The following is a 25962-nucleotide window of genomic DNA, read 5'->3' on the forward strand; positions in this document are numbered from 1 at the left end:
CGAGGGGTCGGTCGCACCGCTTGTTCTTGCGATCTGCGGGGGTCTAAGCACTGAGACCCCCACTAATCAGCAGGTTATGTCCTATCCCGTGGACAGGGCCTAACTTGCCTTCGTGGGAAAACCCATTTAAAGCGTTCCGAAGTTATAGCCAATTATTGTGACACATGTCTAATTCTAAAAATCGAGTCTCGTCACTAAGCGTCGGTGATAAGGGGTTAATAAAAAGAGTGCCTCCTTACTTTATTATGTATAGTTCTCCCCAAACAAATACATACAGTATCCCCTTGAATTTATTACCTACTGGAGAACATGTATCTTTTAGTTTGTTTTGTTTTTTTGCTGTTTACTTGGGACTTTTGGTAGGTCATTTTTGCACATGTATGATCATGTTTAAAGCAATAGGAACCGCACACATTACAGTCAGTGGTGTGCAATGTAGGATACTCGGTCCCGTTACATCAATCAGAAGACATGGCACACACAAAATTGAAGACATTTTTTTTCCTTTATTTTAGTGAATACATGAATCATAAATAGGACAGATCAAAAAATGTTACCACTTTTCAGTCATCCCGACCTTTATTAAGTTAAATCTAGTCTGAAATAAGAAGCAGTGAACATAAATTACAGGCTAGATTAATTATAAGAACAATACCAGGGGTAGTGGACCCACTGAACCACCGCGGACGAACACGTGAGCCAACACTTAGAAGCGCAGTCTAAATGGCACCTAGTTTTCACCAGAGCTTGCCGATAAGTGGGTTAGACTTGCTGCAGCGTGGTACCCCCAGGTCGCTCCATAGGTGTGACTTTGTCCGCGTTGGCGTCCAAGGCATAGTACAATGTCGTATGGCAAGGTCGTGGTCGGGAACAAGCAGGAGGTCCAGACAAGTTGGTCCAGACCAATTAGCAACACTGGCCCTTTAAATTTTCCAGAGCAAGCACCCTAAGATGCTCGCGTCGAGCCACTGGGGACGGCGCAGGAACGTGTAGAGGTGAGTGATGCAGAGGGGCACACGGAGATAAACAAGTGCGCCTGAGACCCAAGACATGGGTAGCAGGGGTACCTGTGACAAATACCACAAATAAAAAGTCAGTGTGAGGTTGCTGCCACACATTAGTGCTTTGATTCCGATTAGAAAACGGAAGTGCATGGGGACAGGCCACGATTGATTTTCATACACATTTTTATGCAAATGCTTGTGATCGGCAACCAGCACCTGGTCACTTATACAGTCTAAATGCAAGACACCAGGTGCCCGTTACCGATCACTTGTGTTTCCATAGAAAAGCATATGCGATTGGCCGTGGCCCGCCCCCATGCACTTTTTGATTCAGTTTTTAAAACATTATCGAAGTGCTAATGTGTGGCAGAAGCCGAGGAGATTTATAAGAACTTCAGTTTTCTGATGTACAAACCATGAAATAATCGCAATTCGTTTAAAACCACCAGGCATTGCAATTATTTTCCCCTCCATGCCAAGGGGGGCATGAATGGGGTGTGCCAGCAACAGAGATGGCCAGCGGGGACGTTCCTGCACCCTTGCTATAAACTGCGAACCTTAATGACTGAAACTTCACAGGTTAAGGAACAATTCTATACCAGGCAGTGCATGACGTAGAATTGTACGTCCTTTTTTCTCCCATGTACAGAGCTGTGTGTTGTTTTCTGTGTTACAAATTGCACTTTATAGTGACAGTATTTAATATTCCATGCCATGTACTGGGAAGTGGGAAAAAAATCTGGCTCTCATAACAGGGAAATGGGACGGAAGAGGAGGGAAGAAGCAAACGCAAAGAGAGGTAAATAATAGAGATGAGCGAGCACTAAAATGCTCGGGTACTCGTTATTCGAGACAAACTTTTCCCGATGCTCGAGTGCTCGTCTTGAATAACGAGCCCCATTGAAGTCAATGGGAGACTCGAGCATTTTTCAAGGGGACCAAGGCTCTGCACAGGGAAGCTTGGCCAAACACCTGGGAACCTCAGAAAAGGATGGAAACACCACGGAAATGGACAGGAAACAGCAGGGGCAGCATGCATGGATGCCTCTGAGGCTGCTTAAATGCACCATTATGCCAAAATTATGGGCAACAGCATGGCCATGACAGAGTGACAGAATGAAGCTAGATAGCATCTAAAACATCCAATAATTGACCCTGACACTATAGGGGACTTCATGCAGAGGCAGCGGCAGCAGCGGCAGGCTAGAGAGTGTCATGGCGACATACCCTAAATGGACTCAGGCTTCAAACCAATGGGTGGCAGAGAGGAACCAAAGGAGGTGAGCAAGAAGCGCTCAAATAATATCGGTACATGATAAAAGTTTGCCAGTATATTTTGTGGATTACACAGCAGGGTGGCGACAAAGTTAACAAGTTTGATGTGGAAGCCATGAAAACAACCCAAAATTGTGCCTGACACAGCTCGTTTGATAAGGGGACCATGTATGGAGGCAGTGAACTAGTAGTAGATTAAAGGTGCTGCAGTTAAAACAATGTTAGTTGGATCTTGGCATGGAGCTGGCGCTCCGCTGCCAGACGAGCTTTCGCCAATCCAAGCCCCTGTCTCTAGGCTACTCCCCAAACAGCACTTCTAAGAACCTTTTGTATAAGATCAAGTGTAGTAGCGTTCTTATAAGTTTGGGATATGGCGGGTGAGGGGAATGTAAACAGATGCGCAAGAAACGCTGAAATAATATTGGTAAATGATAAAAGTTTGCCAGTATATTTTGTGGATTACACAGCAGGGTGGCGACAAAGTTAACAAGTTTGATGTGGAATGCCCTGTAATAGCTCTTGGGCGGTGTGCCTTTTATCGCTAGGCTCAGCAGTTTGAGCACCGCCTGCTGTCGCTTGGCGACGGCACTGCTGCTGTGCCTAGAGCTACCGACTGATGGCGCCATGCCCACGGATGGTAATTCGGAGGAGGAGGAGGTGGAGGAGGGGTGGGAGGAGGAGGAGGTATAGTAGGCCTTTGAGACCTGGACCGAGGTAGGCCCCGCAATCCTCTGCGTCGGCAGTATATGACCAGCCCCAGAGTCAGACTCGGTCCCAGCCTGCACCAAGTTAAGTGTAGTAGCGTTCTTATAAGTTTGGTATATGGCGGGTGAGGGGAATGTAAACAGATGCGCAAGAAGCGCTGAAATAATATCCGTAAATGGTAAAAGTTTGCCAGTATATTTTGTGTATAACACAGCAGGGTGGCGACAAAGTTAACAACTTTGATGTGGAATCCATGAAAACAACCCAAATTTCTGCCTGACACACCTCGTTTGATAAGGGGACGATGTATGGAGGCAGCTATATGGACGACTTTTGGAGGTAGCAATGGAGACAACGTGTGGAGGCTGCTATGGAGACAATTTAATTTGGATAGTGCCTGTATGTGGCAGTCCAAAAAAGTTTTCAAACCAGAGGAGCAGGTAGGTGGCCCTCCAGAAAAATGGAATAGATTGAGTGCCTGTATGTGGCACTCACAAAAATTGTTTAAAACAGAGGACCGGGTAGGTGGCCCTCCAGAAAAATTAAATGCATAAAGTACTATAGCTAGAGCCAGTGGGCCCTGTCAAAAAATAGCCAGTTTCCTCTGCTTTAGTGTACAAAGAGGAGGAGAAGGAGGAAAATGAGGAGGAGTGCATAAAATATTCAGGTTGAGCTTCCTTCACCTGGTGGAGATTGGAAATTATGAGAAATCCAGGCTTTATTCATCTTAATAAGCGTCAGCCTGTCAGCGCTGTCAGTCGACAGGCGTGTACGCTTATCGGTGATGATGCCACCAGCTGCACTGAAAACCCGCTTGGACAACACGCTAGCGGCAGGGCAGGCAAGAACCTCCAAGGCGTACAGCGCCAGTTCGTGCCACATGTCCAGCTTTGAAACCCAGTAGTTGTAGGGAGCTGTGTGATCATTTAGGACGATGGTATGGTCAGCTACGTACTCCCTCACCATCTTTCTGTAAAGATCAGCCCTACTCTGCCGAGACTGGGGACAGGTGACAGTGTCTTGCTGGGGTGACATAAAGCTGGCAAAAGCCTTGTAAAGCGTACCCTTGCCAGTGCTGGACAAGCTGCCTGCTCGCCTACTCTCCCTCGCTACTTGTCCCGCAGAACTACGCACTCTGCCGCTAGCGCTGTCAGAAGGGAAATAGTGTTTCAGCTTGTGCACCAGGGCCTGCTGGTATTCATGCATTCTCACACTCCTTTCCTCTCCAGGGATGAGAGTGGAAAGATTTTGCTTGTACCGTGGGTCCAGGAGAGTGAATACCCAGTAATCGGTGCTGGAATAAATTCTTTGAACGCGAGGGTCACGGGATAGGCAGCCTAGCATGAAATCTGCCATATGCGCCAGAGTACCAACACGTAAGAATTCACTCCCCTCACTGGCCTGACTGTCCATTTCCTCCTCCTCCAACTCCTCTTCTTCTGCCCATACACGCTGAACAGTGAAGGACTGAACAATGGTCCCCTCTTGTGTCTCGCCAACATTCTCCTCCTCTTCCTCCTCATCCTCCTCCACCTCCACCTCCTCCGATATGCGCTGAGAAACAGACCTAAGGGTGCTTTGGCTATCAACAAGGGAATCTTCTTCCCCCGTCTCTTGTGACGAGCGCAAAGCTTCCGACTTCATGCTGATCAGAGAGTTTTTCAACAGGCCAAGCAGCGGGATGGTGAGGCTGATGATGGCGGCATCGCCACTGACCATCTGTGTTGACTCCTCAAAGTTACTCAGTACCTGACAGATATCAGACATCCACGTCCACTCCTCATTGTAGACTTGAGGAAGCTGACTGACCTGACTACCAGTTCTGGTGGAAGTTGACATCTGGCAGTCTACAATCGCTCTGCGCTGCTGGTAAACTCTGGATAACATGGTTAATGTTGAATTCCACCTCGTGGGCACGTCGCACAACAGTCGGTGAGCGGGCAGTTGGAGGCGGCGCTGCGCTGCCCTGAGAGTGGCAGCATCTGTGCTGGACTTCCTGAAATGCGCACAGATGCGGCGCACCTTCGTGAGCAAATCAGACAGATTGGGGTATGTCTTGAGGAAACGCTGAACTATCAGATTTAACACATGGGCCAGGCATGGCACATGTGTCAGTCTGCCGAGTTGCAGAGCCGCCACCAGGTTACGGCCGTTGTCACACACAACCATGCCTGGCTTCAGGTTCAGTGGTGCCAGCCACAGATCAGTCTGCGCCGTGATGCCCTGTAATAGTTCTTGGGCGGTGTACCTTTTATCGCCTAGGCTCAGCAGTTTGAGCACCGCCTGCTGTCGCTTAGCGACGGCACTGCTGCTGTGCCTAGAGCTAGCGACTGATGGCGCCATGCCCACGGATGGTAGGAGGAGGAGGTGGAGGAGGGGTGGGAGGAGGAGGAGGCATAGTAGGCCTGAAAGACCTGGACCGAGGTAGGCCCCGCAATCCTCGGCGTCGGCAGTATATGACCAGCCGCAGGCTCAGACTCGGTCCCAGCCTCCACCAAGTTTACCCAATGTGCCGTCAGCGATATATAGTGGCCCTGCCCGGCAGCACTCGTCCACGTGTCCGTGGTCAGGTGGACCTTGTCAGAAACGGCGTTGGTCAGGGCACGGATGATGTTGTCTGACACGTGCTGGTGCAGGGCTGGGACGGCACATCGGGAAAAGTAGTGGCGGCTGGGGACCGAATACCGAGGGGCGGCCGCCGCCATGAGGTTGCGAAAGGCCTCGGTCTCTACTAGCCTATAGGGCAGCATCTCCAGGCTAAGCAATCTGAAGATGTGGACATTAAGGGCTTGGGCGTGCGGGTGGGTTGCACTATATTTCCGTTTCCGCTCCAGCGTCTGGGGTATGGAGAGCTGAACGCTGGTGGATGCTGTGGAGGATCGTGGAGGCGATGATGGGGTTTGTGCCAGGGTCCTGGGCAGGGGGCTGACTATCAGCTGACACAGGGGAAGGAGCAGTGGTGTGCACGGCCGGAGGTGAACGGGCTTGGTGCCACTGAGTGGGGTGTTTAGCATTCATATGCCTGCGCATACTGGTGGTAGTTAAGCTAGTAGTGGTGGAACCCCTGCTGATCCTGGTTTGGCAAAGGTTGCACACCACAGTCCGTCGGTCATCCGGTGTTTCCTTAAAGAACCTCCAGACTTCTGAAAATCTAGCCCTCGCCGCGGAAGCCCTCGCCACGGGAGCTTCACTACGTGACACATTTGGCGCTGATGCACCTGCTCTGGCCCTGCCTCTCCGTCTGGCCCCACCACTGCCTCTTCCAACCTGTTCTGGTCGAGGACTCTCCTCCATCTCAGAAGCACTGTGTTCACCCGGCCTCTCAACCCAGCTTGGGTCTGTCACCTCATCATCCTCCGATCGCTCAGTCTGCTCCCCCCTCGGACTTCCTGCCCTGACAACAACTTCACCACTGTCTGACAACCGTGTCTCCTCATCGTCGGACACCTCTTTACACACTTCTTCCACTACGTCAAGAAGGTCATCATCACCCACAGACTGCGACTGGTGGAAAACCTGGGCATCGGAAAATTGCTCAGCAGCAACCGGACAAGTGGTTTGTGACTGTGGGAAGGGTCCAGAAAACAGTTCCTCAGAGTATGCCGGTTCAAATGCCAAATTTTCCTGGGAGGGGGCAGACTGGGGGGGAGGAGGCTGAGGTGCAGGAGCTGGAGGAGTGCCGATTTCGGTGACATGGGTGGACTGCGTGGAAGACTGACTGGTGGACAAATTGCTCGAAGCATTGTCGGCAATCCACGACATCACCTGTTCGCACTGTTCTGGCCTCAACAGTGCTCTACCACGAGTCCCAGTAACTTCAGACATGAACCTAGGGAGTGTAAACGTAAAATAAACAGGAAATGGCAGACTGTGCCTAATTGAAATCCAACCCCTAATAAATTTTCCCACTTCGGTCTTTGCGATGGATATGTGCGTCACTAAGCGCTAAACACAACGGTCGCAAGTCTCACTACAAATTCCTCACAATTTGGTAGTAGATGCACTGCAGCAAGGACAGCCACCAGCAGATCAACCAGAAATAAAATATATATAACGCTATTGTAGGCGTAAGTAAGCCGTTTGGATTCTCCTATGGCTATTTTCTAGCCAAGTATGAAAGCACACTGCTATGTCAGATGAGATGACGCTGAGTTATTAAAAAAATAAACGTAAAATAAAAAGAAACTGGCAGACTGTGCCTAATTGAAATCAAACCCCTAATAAATTTTCCCACTTCGGTCTTTGCGATGGATATGTGCGTCACTAAGCGCTAAACACAAAGGTCGCAAGTCTCACTACAAATTCCTCACAATTTGGTAGTAGATGCACTGCAGCAAGGACAGCCACCAGCAGATCAACCAGAAATAAAATATATATAACGCTATTGTAGGCGTAAGTAAGCCGTTTGGATTCTCCTTTGGCTATTTTCTAGCCAAGTATGAAAGCACACTGCTATGCCAGATGAGATGACGCTGAGTTATGAAAAAATAAACGTAAAATGAAAAGGAAATGGCAGACTGTGCCTAATTGAAATCCAACCCCTAATAAATTTTCCCACTTCGGTCTTTGCGATGGATATGTGCATCACTAAGCGCTAAACACAACGGTAGCAAGTCCCCCTGCAAATTCCTCACAATATGGTACTAGCTGCAAATAAAAAAAAAAAAAAAAGTATAACGTTATTGTATCCCTAAGAAGGGCTGTTGGGTTCTTGTAGAATCACTCCTGCCTAACACTATTCTAATTGAACAGCCTAACGCTTTCCCTGACCAGCAGCAGCTCTCTCCCTAGCGGCATCCAGACACAGAATGATCCGAGCAGCGCAGGCAGGGTCTAGTCCAGTGATGGCAAACCTTTTATAGCCTGAGTGCCCAAACTTCAGCCAAAAGCCACTTATTTATTGCAAAGTGCCAGCACAGCAATTTAAGCAGTTATTTATATCTCCTTGTTCTTTGACAACTTTCACTCGTCCAGCCTCCTAAAAACACCAACACTGTTGAAAGGGGGAGGGCAAATTTGCCTATCATTGTAGGAAGATTCTTCAAGTCCTGTCTGGTGAACTTCATGCTGGGGTAATGGCCTGGGTGCCCACAGAGAGGGCTCCGAGTGCCGCCTCTGGCACCAGTGCCATAGGTTCGCCACCACTGGTCTAGTCTATTCCAGGGTCACCTGATCTGGCCAGCCAACCACTGCTATCGACGTGTAAGGGTACCACGTCATGCTGGGTGGAGTGCAGAGTCTCCTGGCTTGTGATTGGCTCTGTTTCTGGCCGCCAAAAAGCAAAACGGCGGGAGCTGCCATTTTCTCGAGCGGGCGAAGTATTCGTCCGAGCAACGAGCAGTTTCGAGTACGCTAATGCTCGAACGAGCATCAAGCTCGGACGAGTATGTTCGCTCATCTCTAGTAAATAATTATCTAATGTGGAGCACAGACTTCTGAAAATCTAGCCCTCGCCGCGGAAGCCCTCGCCACGGGAGCTTCACTACGTGACACATTTGGCGCTGATGCACCTGCTCTGGCCCTGCCTCTCCGTCTGGCCCCACCACTGCCTCTTCCAACCTGTTCTGGTCGAGGACTCTCCTCCATCTCAGAAGCACTGTGTTCACCCGGCCTCTCAACCCAGCTTGGGTCTGTCACCTCATCATCCTCCGATCGCTCAGTCTGCTCCCCCCTCGGACTTCCTGCCCTGACAACAACTTCACCACTGTCTGACAACCGTGTCTCCTCATCGTCGGACACCTCTTTACACACTTCTTCCACTACGTCAAGAAGGTCATCATCACCCACAGACTGCGACTGGTGGAAAACCTGGGCATCGGAAAATTGCTCAGCAGCAACCGGACAAGTGGTTTGTGACTGTGGGAAGGGTCCAGAAAACAGTTCCTCAGAGTATGCCGGTTCAAATGCCAAATTTTCCTGGGAGGGGGCAGACTGGGGGGGAGGAGGCTGAGGTGCAGGAGCTGGAGGAGTGCCGATTTCGGTGACATGGGTGGACTGCGTGGAAGACTGACTGGTGGACAAATTGCTCGAAGCATTGTCGGCAATCCACGACATCACCTGTTCGCACTGTTCTGGCCTCAACAGTGCTCTACCACGAGTCCCAGTAACTTCAGACATGAACCTAGGGAGTGTAAACGTAAAATAAACAGGAAATGGCAGACTGTGCCTAATTGAAATCCAACCCCTAATAAATTTTCCCACTTCGGTCTTTGCGATGGATATGTGCGTCACTAAGCGCTAAACACAACGGTCGCAAGTCTCACTACAAATTCCTCACAATTTGGTAGTAGATGCACTGCAGCAAGGACAGCCACCAGCAGATCAACCAGAAATAAAATATATATAACGCTATTGTAGGCGTAAGTAAGCCGTTTGGATTCTCCTATGGCTATTTTCTAGCCAAGTATGAAAGCACACTGCTATGTCAGATGAGATGACGCTGAGTTATTAAAAAAATAAACGTAAAATAAAAAGAAACTGGCAGACTGTGCCTAATTGAAATCAAACCCCTAATAAATTTTCCCACTTCGGTCTTTGCGATGGATATGTGCGTCACTAAGCGCTAAACACAAAGGTCGCAAGTCTCACTACAAATTCCTCACAATTTGGTAGTAGATGCACTGCAGCAAGGACAGCCACCAGCAGATCAACCAGAAATAAAATATATATAACGCTATTGTAGGCGTAAGTAAGCCGTTTGGATTCTCCTTTGGCTATTTTCTAGCCAAGTATGAAAGCACACTGCTATGCCAGATGAGATGACGCTGAGTTATGAAAAAATAAACGTAAAATGAAAAGGAAATGGCAGACTGTGCCTAATTGAAATCCAACCCCTAATAAATTTTCCCACTTCGGTCTTTGCGATGGATATGTGCATCACTAAGCGCTAAACACAACGGTAGCAAGTCCCCCTGCAAATTCCTCACAATATGGTACTAGCTGCAAATAAAAAAAAAAAAAAAAGTATAACGTTATTGTATCCCTAAGAAGGGCTGTTGGGTTCTTGTAGAATCACTCCTGCCTAACACTATTCTAATTGAACAGCCTAACGCTTTCCCTGACCAGCAGCAGCTCTCTCCCTAGCGGCATCCAGACACAGAATGATCCGAGCAGCGCAGGCAGGGTCTAGTCTATTCCAGGGTCACCTGATCTGGCCAGCCAACCACTGCTATCGACGTGTAAGGGTACCACGTCATGCTGGGTGGAGTGCAGAGTCTCCTGGCTTGTGATTGGCTCTGTTTCTGGCCGCCAAAAAGCAAAACGGCGGGAGCTGCCATTTTCTCGAGCGGGCGAAGTATTCGTCCGAGCAACGAGCAGTTTCGAGTACGCTAATGCTCGAACGAGCATCAAGCTCGGACGAGTATGTTCGCTCATCTCTAGTAAATAATTATCTAATGTGGAGCACAGGAGAATAGCCATGATCAGCCTTTGTTTAAAACAGCCTTTATGACTGGAACGGAGCCCTCCAGAGACTAATAAAGATAATACCAGTAACCCTCACTGATCCATTGATCGGTACATGACCTAAGCTAAAAACACATTCGGTAACTTGCACCCATGGAAACACATATGCGATCTTGCTGAGGCCCTCCCCCCTATCCGCTTGAAACATGTTTCTAAATGTTTTGCAAGCGCTGTGTGTGACAGCACCATGAACAAAAGTATTGTAAATCTATGCATATGCAAAAGGGGTGTGGCTAGGGTGTGACCAGGGGCGTGGTTTATGTTCCTCTGTCTCTTGGCAGGTATGGGCCTGTTCTGAATGGACCTTGTCTTGTTAAATTGCTGTATATTCTTGAGCCTGAAGTTCAGTTTCAGGGATTTGGCAAACGTCTTACAGTCTAGCTCATTTTCTGTAGAGCACCATTTTTTTTCAGATCCTCAGAGAGTTCTTAGAACTTTCTGTGACAATAAGGAGAGATTGTGAGAGGGATAACATCACATATAATACACTTGATCCCCATGCACACCTGAGAACTTGTTAGTTTGGTGTACCACTGCTCAAACACTAGTTTGGTGGAGCAGTCAAATTCTGGCCACCAATCAAAAAAGACATAGAGGGGTAAAGACACAGTAATTATCTTTTATATATATTTATAAGATATAATTATCTTTTTATATATACTGTATATTGTAGAATTTGTGACATTTTATGTGAATTTCTTGAAATTATAGGTAGCTATACAAATAATGTTATCCAGTCACAGTTGGATATACAGTACACCAGTAGTCTATTTTGAAATGTTGACTTCTGTGTAAGACCCTGGGGAGAGGGTAATCTCCTTATGAAGTTAAAACCATCTAGTAAAAATACTAGATAGAGCTAGATATTACCACAAGTGAAAGGATGTTGGAAAACATTACAATATGATATGTTAATTACACATTTCTTGCAATTCTTCAAATAAATTTTACTTTGGCTCCATCTAGTGTCAAAAATACTTATAGAAGCCCAGCTTGGACAAACTATTTCAGTATATAAACATATATCTCTATATTACACAGCTTTAAGCATATTCATGTTGGCATAACTGTGAGCATAGAGGATCGCTGATCCACATTTTCTGGGAATGCCCGATAGTGGTGGATTAAGTGCCCCATGTGCCCCGAGCTGTTCACACGAGCATCCAAACCAACATGCGTCCGGATGTTAGGACTTAATTACTACTCTATATCCTTAATCTTGTACCGTTTATAAAATTAATTAAATGATGAACTACAATCGTGCTATTATAACCCATCTATTTAGAAAAGCCGAATATTCCCAGACTGCATGAAACCCTCCACCCCGACTGCCGTCCAGACCAGATCTTCCAGAAAGTGTCGGAGATTTGGCTGCTACCCCTGGCTGCCTGGCCTCTGTGCATCCTGCAGCTGAACTCCCCTCATACTCTAAATACTCATGTATAACCAGAGGCTCCAAAATACCCTACCCCCCTCCCCCCCAAAAAAAAAAACCCAGGGAAAATCCCTGAGGTAGGAAATGCAGCCGCTACTCATTAATGAAATGTCCTTTAGCAGAGCCTGCCTTTCTGAAATGTCCACAGCAGAGCCTGCGTTTATGAAATGTACACAGTATAGTCCCCATTGATATAATTAATTCTAAAATTTTCTTGAAAATTTGAGAGAATGCTCTTCAATTAGTTATCTTCTTAGAGTAATAATAAAACAAAAGAACACTTCTAAAATGACGCTAACATAAAGATGAGATATGGTAAATGTTATTAACTAATTTGGGTAGTAAGACTATCAGTTTGAAAAACAGAACAATTTGGAATTTGAAAATAGCTAATTTTTTCAAAATGTTTACCAAAGTAACCTTTTTTCATAAATAAATGTCAAATATATCAACCAAAATTTCCCACTATTTTGATGTACAGAATGTAACATAAAAACAAACTCAAAAACACTTAAGTAAATTAAAGCCTTCTAAAGTTATAACCGGATAACGTGACACATTTTGAAAAATAGACCTTGGTCATCAACGTGCAAATGAGCTTGGTCACTTTGGGAGTAAAGCCCTGAAGAATATTATAGTGTTATATAAATAAAAAATGTATTATTAGGAATAACATGCTACTTTACCAAAGATATCTGTGCATCATAGGAAAGAGTGCACATAGACATAATAAGGATTCACGCTGGGAACCCACTGGATCGCAAGAGTGCAGCAGAGGGCTGAACACACATGCGCTTGACTGATGAAGGGCTTTGAGGTCTAGAAGCCAACCAGTAGAGCTCATGGTCCAGCTTGTAAAAAATACAGCTCTGAACTTCCCCTGTATTTCCAGCCCTGCAACCCCCAAGAAACTCCAACATGCATCCTGAGGATGCAGACAGAGCTGAAGTCAGGAAATACCACAGTCTGCGAAAACAGTGCAATGCTGTATTCATGATTCAGAGCTTTAAAGGACACACAACTAAACCTTTAATAAATGGCCCCTAATAAGTGGAGCAGCACCATGTATGTTTGACCCCTGCATCAGTGCATGAGTAGGTTGAGGTGACAATAACAAGTTTTAATTTATTGTCATATTACATGGCCACATCATGTAGACTATGCATCTAACAATACCACAGAAAGAAAAATAAGGTTCTCTACGAGCATCTTATCCAAAAATGAAATTCATATATTAAGGCAAAATCTATACATCTTGTATGACAAACATGAGCAATGGTTTGAGAGGGAGAGCGTGTGCTAGCCAGAGGTAGCCTGACTGCCATTAGGTCCCAGGATGAGATCTTAGACCCATTGTAAGACCATATGCAGGTGCAGTGTGCCCTGGGTTTCTTCATGACAATTTCAGAATCCCCCACCAGAACCTAGTTTTTTTTCTTGGGGCCTGGAGGCAGCCGGGGCCCAGAATACCGGAGTGTCTGGCTATTGCGGCCTAGGGCACCCTGTGGTCACGGTGCTTGGTATGGGGACCGGAGGGCTGTCCTCCAGCCTGGCAGGTCTCCAGCAGGTTGTGTGTGCAAGAAAAATGGAGGTAGAGGTTTCTCCCTGGGGCAACCCCTGAGTGTCTGTAGGATGAATCCCTGAGTGATGGATGTGGAAGCCCATAGTGGTAAGAAGCCTGAATCCAGGGATTAGACGGAAGCAACGTTGTGCAAATCAACTTACAGTTCTTTATTTAACAGCAGGCAACGGTCAACACGATGAACAGCAGATTCTTAAGCTGGGAAAGTCATGGAGAGGTGGTCCACAGGAAGAGACGCAGTCTGAAAGTAGATGCAGGCTGGACTGGTGCAGGTGGAACTGAGTCCGGGTGGTGGAGGGGCAGTTCTGGGCTTAATTCTCCAGACTTGCCCTGGGTGCTAGGCAGTAAGCCTGAGGCACTAGAATATACTGGGATTAGGATCCAGGCTGTGGCAGGCAGACTTTGAGGTGTGGTGCTGTCTGCAGACTCTGTAGAACTTACTGAGACCTAGCTCCAAGAAGGAGTCTCTCACTCTGACCATGTGCTTCTGCCCAGCAGGGGTTTATATACTCCCTGGTCAGGTGCTAGCACCTCTCCAATCTTCCTAGAGAGGTGATCAATCTCTTGAACAGCTTCTGACCTGGAGAGGGCGCTATTCACAACTACCAGCCTGCCTGTGCATTGTTTTTTTTTTTGTTCCCAATGCATTCCACTGGAAGAATTGCAACTGGAATATTTTATTAATTGAGGCCTAGGTTATGGTATTCCAGCGTTCCCAGTGTTAACTGCGCTATATGAGTAGTGCAAAGCATTATGTATGAAATTTTATTTTTATTTTCACATTGTAAACAACCCTAGTCGGACTAAAAATAATGTAAAAAATTTAAGTATTGAAGTACATAATCAAAGGGTCTTATGTTCTCTAAAATGCCACTAATAAAAGTGCAAGGTCTTCCCGCAAACAAAGAACCCTTACATAATTTCATTGACAAGATCTTGGAAAGAAGAGGTGCATAAACATTTTTTTTCTTTTTTAAAGGAAAAAAAGGTTTTAATTGTGATAAAAACTGGAAAACTTCACAACAAAAATATATACCGTATATACTCGAGTATAAGCCGACCCAAGTATAAGCTGAGGCCCCTAATTTTACCACAAAAACCTGGTAAAACCTATATTTTTTTTACTCGAGTATAAGACGAGTTTGGGTTTTCAGCACATTTTTTTGTACTGAAAAACTAGGCTTATACTCGAGTATATATGGTACTTTTAGTATTCCTATAATATATTGCCCAAGCACATATGTTTATGATATCATATTTGCAAAATGAACAATGATACATTTATATAGCATCTATATTGTCTTCCTTCCTGAGTTAATAAAAGATCCCAAAATGGTGCCACATGGATTGTCTGCAAAAACCTCATATAGCTATACTGAGGAAAAAACATAAAAGTTATTTTTCTTGGCATGTGACAGAGAAAACGCCCACCAAAAATGGTTTGGCCACTGAGGTCCAAAACAGGCTAAAGGGTTAACTAGAGTGCAAACTAAAGTTCCTGTATTTCCGTTTGCTTTAACATGCCGTTTTTTGTTTATATGGGGTTTGTATTGCATTTGTATTCACGTGGCATTTGTGTTTATGTGCCTTTTGTGGGGTATTTGTGTTCACGTGGCGTTTGCGCTGCCTTTGAGCTCACATGGCATTTGCGTTTACATGGCGTTCGCTTTTAAGTGGCAATTGCGGTGCATTCATGTTGTGCTTGCGTTTTTGTGTTGCTTGCTTTTCATTTGCGATCATGTGGTGTGTTTTTATGTAATCTGGTTTTCATTTACGTAGCATTTGCGTTTACTCATCATTTGCAGCACATTTGTGTTTACATTCCCTTTGCACCGAGTTTATGTTTACGTGCCACCTGTGTTGCATCTGTGTGTATGTGTAGTTTGCGTTTTGTTGCGTTTGTGTCACATTTACATTGTATTTATGTGGCATTCATGTTGCATTTGCGTTTGCTTGGTGATTACAATTCAATTGTATTTACTTCAGCGCAGTGTTTGCATTTACATGGTGATCTTTTAAGTTGCTTGGGACTGCAGGAAGATTTGGTCCTGTTTGGTGAAGGTGGGACAATGGCCTGAGTGCCCACAGAAAGGGCTCTGAGTGCCACCTCTGGCACCCATGCCATAGGTTCACCACCACTGAGCTAGACTATTTTGACAGGATCTTACTCTACTGCACGAGCCCACTCAGTATATAGATAGCCCCAGCACATGTCTCCTCAGTATATAGCTGTCTCCTCAGTATACAGCACTTGCCCACTCAGCACATAGACAGCCCTCCCTAGTCCACAGACAGCCCCCCCAGTCCACAGTCAGCCTCCCCCCAGTTCACAGAGGATGCCCCCTTTGAATGAAATGTCCACAGCAGATGTCCCCCTTTTAATGAATTGTCCACCCCAGTTGTCCACTTCTAATGAAATGTCCACCACAGATTCCCCTTTTTAATAAAATGTCTACCACAGATTCATCCCTTTAATGAATTGTCCACCCCAGATGCCACTTTTAAAGAAATGTCCCCCCCAGATACCCCCTTTTAAGGAAATGTTCACCCCAGATGCCCCCTTTACATAAATTCCCATCATTCATGTAATGTCCACAGCAGGGCCCTCTTAAAAAAAAAATACTCACCTTTGGTTTCTTCTCCCCGGCCTCGCGTCTCTGTGTTCTCCTCTTCCGGCCCGGGCGCATACACCATGAAGTCATGCGGCTGCATCATAGTGTATGCGTCCAGGGCGGAAGAGGAGAAGGCTGAGCCGAGGGTCAGAGAAGAAGAAGTCGAATGTTGAGTATAACCCCACTGGCGGAAGCGTGGGGTTGTGGGTAGTGTGAGCCCCTCGGGCACCCCATTTGATTGGAAAAGGGGGGGGGCCTTGAACACAGTCCCACTCCCCCCATGATGGAGGCCCTGGATGGGAATATAAAGGCAACCAGATGGATGGAGAAGAAAAATCTAAACAAGCAAACCCTGACCAAAAGTAATTTTGATCATGGTTACTTGATGTAGTAGACAGTGTACTTGATGTAGTAGACAGATTTATAAAGTTTGACTTTTCAAATAGATGCAAATTTAATCCGGTCCCCCAGTGGTGCAGGAGATACTTAAGAAATAGCTGAAACTTATTAGTCAAACAGTCAGAAATCCAATCCAGACATTAACACTCCATGTGCCAAAATGAAACCATATCTATCATGCTCCCTAAACCATTTGAATACATTTGAGAATAACAAAGAGACTAAAAAAAACTGGAGTATGATGTCTGCCTAACAATAAGTCTTCCCCATCCACTTTCTGTGTTTTGTTGGATGTGGAATACTTCCAGTGTAGTGGAAACTTTGCAGATCTACATCTATTCTAAAAGCTATTATGAACAAAGTTAAGAAGTTTAGTGTCCCACATTCTTATGTGCATGTGTGTGTCTGTGATGGTGGGAGTATCTCACGCCCCTATAAAGAATTTCTGGATTGCACTTTTCCCTGTATACATACTTTGTTTTTCCTTCTATCCCAATTTTACACTTACATTCTTACATTTACAGTATTTTTAACCAGAATTGACTTATACATTAGTTCTTGTTGTAAGATGTATTTCAGTTTAAGGACAACAGATGAAATCATTCAAATGTAGAATATTAATAAAAAGTTACAGTTAGAGCTCATTCAGACGTGCATTTTTGAGGTCTGTTTGCTATCCTTTTTTTGTGGCTGGAATACTGACCCATTGATTCCTATGGTCTATGCACACATCTGTTTTTTTTTCACGGATGTGCAGACAGTGAGAAAAAATTTGCAGGATTTTTTTCTCACATGTACACCAGGGACCTCCATAGAAGTCAACGGATGACATCTGTATACAGTCCATTTTTTCTCAGTTGTTGCTAGGCACATAACTGGTTAGGGCAAAAAGTAGATTATAAATATATTAGTTTTTTATGCGGATGTGAAAAAAAGGGATGTAAAAAAAAGGGATGTTAACCACATTTCAGCATTGAATCCTTACAGAAATTTGTGATATGGATTTATAGTGTATTTCATTCTTTGAATTTCTTGGCTGCTGAATGGCTGTTTTTTAGGCTGATAGAGTTGATGTCTTGGCACAAACTGCCCACTGCCTGGAATTGTCCTGCCAGATCCAGGACAGTTGGGAGACTAGTCATAATATTTTACATTTTTCTGTCAACAGATCTGTATGATGACTTGTATCTTTGGTACAGATTGTGCTTCCTAGTGGCATCATTAAATATGCTGTGCAGTGTACTGGGAAGCTGGAAAAATTTTCCAAATGCAGTTGAGTTGACAAGAAAAAAGGGGCTTTGGTTTTATGGCTTTCACTGTCCAGTCCAATTTGAGTCAGTGCTATCACAGAGATGCAAAGTTTTTTTACTTTGTTTTTGGAAAAAAAAATTCACCACTTTCTAACACCTGTAACGTTTTATACTTTGGTGTAATGGGCTGTGTAAGGATGAAGCTGAATCTACAATTCTTCCATCTGGCTAATATGCTATTTTGCTCTAAAGTATACAAAGACATAAATATTTTGTACCAAGTTTGCATGGTATCCCCTATCGACAGGCAAAAGAAATGTGACAAGTTTTGGGCTCCATGGCAGGACTGGGAGGTTGAGTATCTCCTATCTGACCCTCTGCATTGCCCACTCAGTATATAGATGACCTGGTTCCCCCGCCCTGGAAGTATTTGTCCCAAAATAGTGAGTCTCCCAAACATAGCTGCCCCTCAAGCCACAGAGCCCCAAACTTGTCACATTTCTCTCTCCGAGTCCAGGGAGAGCCTGAACATGGACTTGGACAATTAAAGGGGGCGATTCTGGAGCTTCTTGGTGAGACTGAGAGAATGAGCAAACCTTCTCCTGTGGGGGCAGAATTTCTGGCAATATTGGGAGTTTCTCAAAAAGTAGCCACCCTTCTGGACCCTGACTTGGCCTTAAGAATCCTACTGCTCTCAGAATTCCAGGAAAGGCCCCACCTACTGGTCAGTCCTTGGGGTCTGCAGCTCTGGTGCACCGCTTGGAGGACCCACTCCCCTAGGCTGACTCAGGGCTCCAGGAGGGCAGATATTTTTTGAGAGACTCCAGAAATCCTCATTTTAGATTGTTGTGATTGAGGTTCTATTGATATTTTTTTTAGTAGGGCAAATCAGTTGAACCAAAGTCATAGGGGGAGATTATCAGGGTTTGTACACCAATTTACTGCCATAAAAAGGCAATTGTTGGAGAACTGTCCCCCAAAGTCTTTGCTGCACCTTAGATGCAAGCCATATACATTTGCATCAATTCATGATGAATATTAATATACTCTTTAATGCAAATCATAGAAGTTTTCTTCAAATACTATTGTATGATTACATTTCTCACCGCTCAATGAATTGTAGAAAACAATTTCCTCCATAGACAACATGCTTTTTCTGGGTGGTCATAGGATGACCCTTATATTAGCAGATTTATGATTTCACGAGTGAACCTTTCCTTTCTGGTCCACAGCCAAAGATTTAGTTGTTGAAGGTTGTACAGCAGGAAACAAGAGGCCTATTTCAAGGAGACAGCAGTGAATACCATATAGTGCTGGACGGTAGGCCGCATGATGTGCACGTACCCAGCCCGATGACGTCTCCCTGGTACAAGGTACTGGGAATGCAAATATGGCTTAGGCCTGCAGTCTCCCGTGCGTCCACTAGAGGGCGCCGCGTGCATAGCGATGATGTTGTGAGGCTGCTGCCCTGCCGGTGCCTCCCTCCTCTCACAGCAGCAGCAGCAGCAGCACATAGAGAGAGAGGGCCAGACCAGGCTCTGCCGCCCGCACATCAGCCCGAGCTTCACCATGGAGTGAGTACCAGAATTCTGCAAACTCTTTCCCCTGCCCATTGCCTCCAGTTCCTTTCTGCATGGCATCCCACCTCTTCCCTACTCTGACCCTACATCACTACCCCGGTGACCTTACTGGCATTCCCACTTCTGCCTTCCCCACCCCACACCCAGCTCCATCCGCAGCCCCATGTTGTCCATAGCAGTGGATTGTCCCCATATCTGTGTGCACTACCCCCACCTTCTCCTATCTCTCCAGTGCTTACTCAAATTCCTCATCTTGCTGTAATCACATCTAGTGCCTGCATCCCTGCAGCTGTCAGCCACTCCTCCTTGGATGGCAGGACTGCTGATGGTTCCCCTCTGCTTGCCCTACATCCCCTGCTGTTACATTGATGGAGCCATTTGCCACTGCCCAAATGGGAACTCTGTCTGTTGCTTCTGTTCCCATCTGCCCTTCATATGAACTGGGGAGTCTCCCTCCCGATCTAACTTCCTTAGGTATCTGATCCTTTTCGGCCTCAGACTTATTAACACCTGTTGTTGCTGTATTTACCCCAGTGATTTGTGATTGTGGAACCTCTTTAAAAATCAGTGCCCACCTGTACTGCTCTATAGGAGGGGCTGTGATGCAGATTTTAGACATGGCTGCAAGGTGCAATAGGAGGGCAATAGGCGGTAACGCTGTAAGAAGAGAGCAGGGTAGCACTAGGAAGATGAAAGAATGCAGAGGCTGTGGGGGAGAGGAGAAGGAGGGAGACATCATGGAGTGTAGACAGAATGAGCAGGAAAGGGAACAGGGAGTGAGTGGCCTCAGTACGGAACCAGATACACATTCCAAAACAAGGTTCCAATTCCTACTACAGCCAACAATGTACTTCCTAGAAAAATACTCCGTCATGAAATAACATAACCTGCAGAGAAGGAGAATTACATTAACTGGTGTAAAAGAACATAGAAAGGCTTGTCAAGTGCTAATGTCGTGAGCGGAGCCATACAATAACGCACAGGGAACTAATGAGCAACAAACACAATTATATAATAACACATTGACTGATATAATAACAGCTATTTAATCTCACAAAGTGTAATACATATCGCAGCGTGCTGTGAAAGCCTTTATGTTCAGATGAGTTTTTATCATTAAGCACAGGATGTAACTTGGTTAAATAAATGTTTATGTTTGGAAGAAATTAAATTATTTCTAATTTGTATATTAACAGATCTTTCAATAATGATGTAGCTGTCTCTTTATATAGAGTAAGATATTTCTGTCTTACAGGACTTTTGTCATGTCCATCAAAATGTTGCCTAGATAAAGAAATACTATGGTGATCCACTCTTGGAGGTGGTTGGTGCTATAAGACACCTAAGGACATTATAATTTTTCCTTCCAGGTTAGTACTAGAAGCAGGAGCTGAGCTGCAGTTTCTAGGATTGGCCTCTACAGAGACTTCTGGCTCTGTATTGCAGCCCTGGGAACTCCCAGAAACCCCCGCTAATCGGATCTTGAGGACCTATATGGAGGATATGCTTGTGTATTTTTCTTGGGCATGGTGACTACATGTATAGTGCCCTCCTGACTGGCCAAATGGAAGATGTTAGAGAAGATAAGGATCAAACAATTTGATCTCTGTTTATCCCATTAAGTATCTCTGACATGCTTGAGTAGGAAAGTATGCAAATCTGTTTTCCAGGGTGTTAAAAGGAAAACAATGCCTCCTTTTGCTACCTTAAAAGGCAGCCCCCTTAACACCAAGCATGACCTACAAGAAATCTAAAAACATGGTGTGGGATTAAGCCAAACCAGTACAGGCAGTTACGTACAAGATAGGTTCTGTAGGTTTGTTCTTAAGTTGAATTTGTATATAAGTCAGAACTGTATATATTTTGTAACCCCAGCCAAACTTTTTTTGGTCTCTGTGACAATTGCATTTTAAAACTTTTGGGTTGTCATAAAAACCAGTCTTAACAATAAATCTTCATTGCAGACACCCTTGATAACTGTTACAGCTGATCATTGTAGCCTGGGACTAAAATATAGTAAATTACAAACATCTAGAGGGTCGTTTGTAACTAGAGGGTCGTCAGTAACTGGGGCGTTCTTAAGTCGGGGACCGTCTGTATATCTATTCCAGAAGGAGCAGACTCCCAACTGTAGACAGCACCTGGTTGGGTCTCCTCAGTACAGTGTTGGTAACTGGTAAGAGGCCTTTGATTAGGGTCAGAAAGTAAGAGTTCTTATGGAGAGTTTACCAATAAAGGCCGCCTTATAGGCGTGTGGAGACTTAAAGCCTAAGGATTACTCTTTCTTTCTGAGGCTTGAGTAGGACTGACATGTATGTAGAGGTATCAACCAAGACAGCTGTCAACTGAATGATCATTTGGTCAGCTTTACAGTGTCTGTCTCATGCAAGTTGTATTATGGGGATTCAATCCTGAATGTGAAGATTATAGCTGCAGGAGCTGCTCTGACTGTCCCAAATGTCCCTATGGCTGTGAATATGGATGTGACAAATACTTTGATCTCTATGTATGTATTGGGTATATAAATATATATTTGTGTGCGGTAGAATCAAGTATACTGATATATCACTGTTTCTCCTTAGAACAATGATTTGCATCTGATATTCAGATTTGTTTGTGTTGATTATGGCTGGTTTACAGGTTGACAGCCATCAGATATATTTATAGATTTTCCTGCATTAGATAAAGGTATGTTGACAGTTTTGTGAAAACATAGGTAGTTTGATGATATAAATGTGTTTGAAGTGAGGTATCGCTGTCTCAGTATGTTGCTATGGAGAATTGCGAGTCAGTGATGAACTATCTTCATAGTAGAATGCTGCCAAAAGTGAAGTGGCTATAAATAGACACAATCTAACATAGTGATTATAAAGGGAATGACGTACATGGAACGTATGTTATATTGATTGCAGAGGAAATAATAATGCATCTCCCATCTTGGATCAGTCACCATCCCCATCGCTTGTGCATGGCAACACACTTTAGCATTGAGAATGTAATGCAAATAGTAGATATTTTTGTCATGATTCTGGTTTCAAGGTAATTTATAAAATGTACCAGTAATATATTACATATGAAATAAAAACATAGAAGGAAGACATGTGTTCTCATCCCAAACTATAGATGACTGTGTATGAAAATAATCAAATCCTGGGTGGGCTGCCTCCTGACACATTCACTGATCAACTGGGTGAAATAGCCAAGGCACCTCCTGGATATACAAAAGGTTCACCCACTGTGTAGTGTCTTGCAATGGTCTTAAATGGATTTCCTAATTTTTCTACAGGATCAAGGATTACATTCTGGTCACAAGAAGTGTGAGCATGAAATCAGCTGCCCTTTTCATTCTCTATAAGAGGGCTGAAAATAGCTGCACACAGTGCTTGGCTTTTTCAAGCACTTCTAAAGACATAAAGTAGAGTGGCTGAACCAATGGTCACTGTGCTAATCTATGAATTTGTGGGTGCAGAACCCCTGTTTCCAATGCTGCTCCATCCCCTTCAATCAGATAATTGGGTGACAGGAGCTGGAACCTCACCAATATCTTAGTTTTAAGAGAGTTCCATCTTCCTCTCTTGTGTAGGAAGCAGCAGCTTTGTGATCTTTAAAAGTAATGAGGAGCAATAATTGAGAAGATCATTCAGTTTAGTGTTCAGTATGTACAGTATATTGAACTACTTGGTGAGAAAGTTAGGATAAGGCAGTTATTGTGCCAAGTGTACCACTGATACCATTCTGACAGAAGCATGCAAATGATCTATTCAGATATAGTGCAATACTGTAAGAGTATCTCTCATACTCCAGTCATATCCCCAACAGCAATCTTATATCTGCTCACCTCTGATATTCTAGTCAACTCCAGACTCTCTCCCACAGTCCTTTTCTCTAAAGGATAAGAAGACAGTGACTATTTATTCCAAGCTTGATAATTCATATATAGAATACCGGAACTACAGTGAGGACAGACCAGCTATCAGCACCTATGGGTGTCAGACACAGAGATGGCACCCTTCTGCAGGCGATGTGTACAGATGCACACAACAGAATGAGGAACATTTAGCCAGTTATTAGTTACATGAGATATATTTAATGTGGTTTATTTAGTTCATTCCCTTTAACAAAAACAAAATACTCGACATTATTTCACAGAGGCATAACTTGATTCAAATATTTGCAAATACAGGCGGTCCCCTACTTAAGGACACCCGACTTACAGACAACCCATAGTTACAGACGGACCCCTCTGCCCCATGTGACCCCTGGTGAAGCTCTCTGGATGCTTTACTATAGTCCCAGACTGCAATGATCAGCTGTAAGATGTCTGTAATGAAGCTTTATTGATAATTCTTGGTCCAATTACACCAAAAATTTTGAAACTCCAATTGTCACTGGGGCAAAAGAAAAAAAATTGTCTAGAACTTCCATTATAAAATATACAGTTTCGACTTACATACAAATTCAACTTAAGAACAAACCTCCAGACCCTATCTTGTATGTAACCCGGGGACTGCCTGTATTTCACAGAATAAGTGTCCTGCATTGTCTCAGATGTTGGATAAAGTATCCAACAGTCAGTGCCATTTACTGCTCTATTGCAGGGTCTGTTCTAAATTGTGGAAGAACAGTTTTAGACGCAGGAATTAGGGCTACCATAACGAGAACTCGACTGACTCAGGTAAAGTCATTGGGGTCCCTCGGGTTTAATTGTTAGCTGACATTAGACAGACCTGGTTTTATCATTCTTTTCATTCTTCATTCATTGTTCCTGTGACAGATAAGACAAATGGTTAGGCAAATAGCAATGTGTTCTTCACCTTAGAAAATGAAGGATGTTACATATGTAAAATATTTAACAAAACTATTTTGGACACTTTAGTTTTTAAGAGAATGTTATACCATATTACAAGGGTCAAAACCCAGAACCGTATTGAGAGTCAATCTAGACTATGTACATTATAGCACATACTCTGGTATTTGATATATATATTTGACTGCTGTATAACTGCTTGTAAGCAAAAAAATGTAAGTTATTATTATTATTCATAACCCCCGCAGTGTTTTCACTGAGTGGGAGGTTCCATTAAAATTCATCAGGCTCTGTGGCCATCACATGACAGATCCATTGCAATCCAATTTTTTTCTGAAAATGGAGAGATGTGAACACAGCCATAACAGTGTCAGCCTTCTAAATATATTTTTTTATCATGCTTATTTAAGCGTCCATCTATGAATGATACAGATAATGAGATTTTTTAAAATAAAGGATTGAATAATTTTGTGCCAAGTAACATATAGTGTATGGTGACATTACTTATTGATTGCTCCCCATGTCAGAAAAATGACATCTCCATGAGCGGCTTGTCAAAACACATTATTATCGAGTCATTGATTAGCTCGGTGCAGATTGACTAGGACAGAGCTCTGATGGAAGTAATTACTGCTGGCCATCATTGGTTCACTTTCACTGATAAAGTAGCATGCGGGTCGTTATATGACTATTGGTACTTGGCATTTATTATTGTCTATATACCCTCAACATTTAGGCTGTCAGTGAAATGTTAAGTCTTCAAATGTCATCTACCACCAGGATGAAGGACTGTATGCAAATGAGCCTGAGGGCCTTCAGGCTCCATAGGTGTTAATGGACATTGGAGCCCCTGAGGCTCATTTCCATAAAGTATTTCATCCTGGTACAGTCATTCAGCCAGATATTACATTTCACACTTCTGCTTAAAATAATTTTTCGTTAATTAGAAGTATTAAATACATTCCTTATGCTGGGGTCACACTTCATTGCTTTTTCATTTCAATTCCACGTTGTGTTAAATCTGAGAAAGCAAACATCCAAATCAGTATATGGCTCTAGCCCTATAGGGATATTAGTCTTAGAATGTCATAGTATCTCACTAGCATACTCTGCTACATTATGATCCATAAAGTTGTGACCTCTGAGGCCCTGGTTGATTGAGAGAATGAAGAGACAGAGATGTCTATGTTCTGAGGCACTTTTGGCCCAATTCATAAGAATGGAGCAGTGTTGGCGTACATTGTAGTGGGCGGCTGGTGGAGTCACTGCTGGAGAAGTGAGTGAAGTATTAATGCAGAGCTGTGGTTATTCCATAACATAAACCTCCAACAAAAGCTACTAATGAATGCCACTACAGGCAGTCCTCTGGTTACATACAAGATATGGTCTGTAGGTTTGTTCTTAAGTTGAATTTGTATGTAAGTCAGAACTGTATATTTTATCATTGGAATCCCAGCCAGAACTTTTTTGGTCTCTGTGACAATTGGATTTTAAAAATGTTGGGTTGTCATAAGAACCAGGATTAACAGTAAAGCTTCATTACAGACACCTGTGATAACTGTTACAGCTGTTTATTGTAGCCTAGGGATAAAGTACAGTAAATTACCAATATCCAGTGGTCAGTTTGTAACTAGGGGTTGTATGTAAGTCGAGTGTTCTTAAGTAGGGGAATGCCTGTATATGGTAATAAACTGGCATTGTCATCTGTTGTCCCCAAAAAACATACTGCAGTATCTATTGTATAGGAAGGTGCATTCTACTGCATTTTCCACTGGAAGCATTCCTTTCACATGTAACAGACACATGATGTGTTATTTGAACAATTCACTTATACTTCTTTTATGTAAAT

At 44.1% G+C, this 25962-nt stretch overlaps 2 protein-coding genes across 3 annotated transcripts in view; one reads left to right on the top strand and one right to left on the bottom strand.

Annotated features, from left to right (window-relative positions):
- Positions 1-18999, bottom strand: part of PRSS57 (serine protease 57) — a 35277-nt gene extending 16278 nt beyond the window's left edge. The window contains exon 1 of the mRNA XM_072111156.1: positions 18833-18999. Within this exon, the coding sequence (XP_071967257.1) occupies positions 18833-18875 (43 nt within the window). The 5' untranslated portion in view covers positions 18876-18999. The remainder of the gene's footprint in view (positions 1-18832) is intronic.
- A 150-nt stretch (positions 19000-19149) lies between these two features.
- The window catches only part of PALM (paralemmin), a 57801-nt gene continuing 50988 nt past the window's right edge, over positions 19150-25962 (top strand). The window contains exon 1 of one of the 2 annotated variants that reach the window (XM_072111125.1): positions 19150-19300. In XM_072111125.1, coding sequence (XP_071967226.1) covers positions 19296-19300 — 5 coding nt within the window. In that variant the 5' untranslated portion in view covers positions 19150-19295. The remainder of the gene's footprint in view (positions 19301-25962) is intronic. The other variant, XM_072111134.1, reaches the window with a different exon arrangement.

The sequence above is a fragment of the Engystomops pustulosus genome, chromosome 1, assembly GCF_040894005.1.
Source record: "Engystomops pustulosus chromosome 1, aEngPut4.maternal, whole genome shotgun sequence".
Classification (NCBI taxonomy): domain Eukaryota; kingdom Metazoa; phylum Chordata; class Amphibia; order Anura; family Leptodactylidae; genus Engystomops; species Engystomops pustulosus.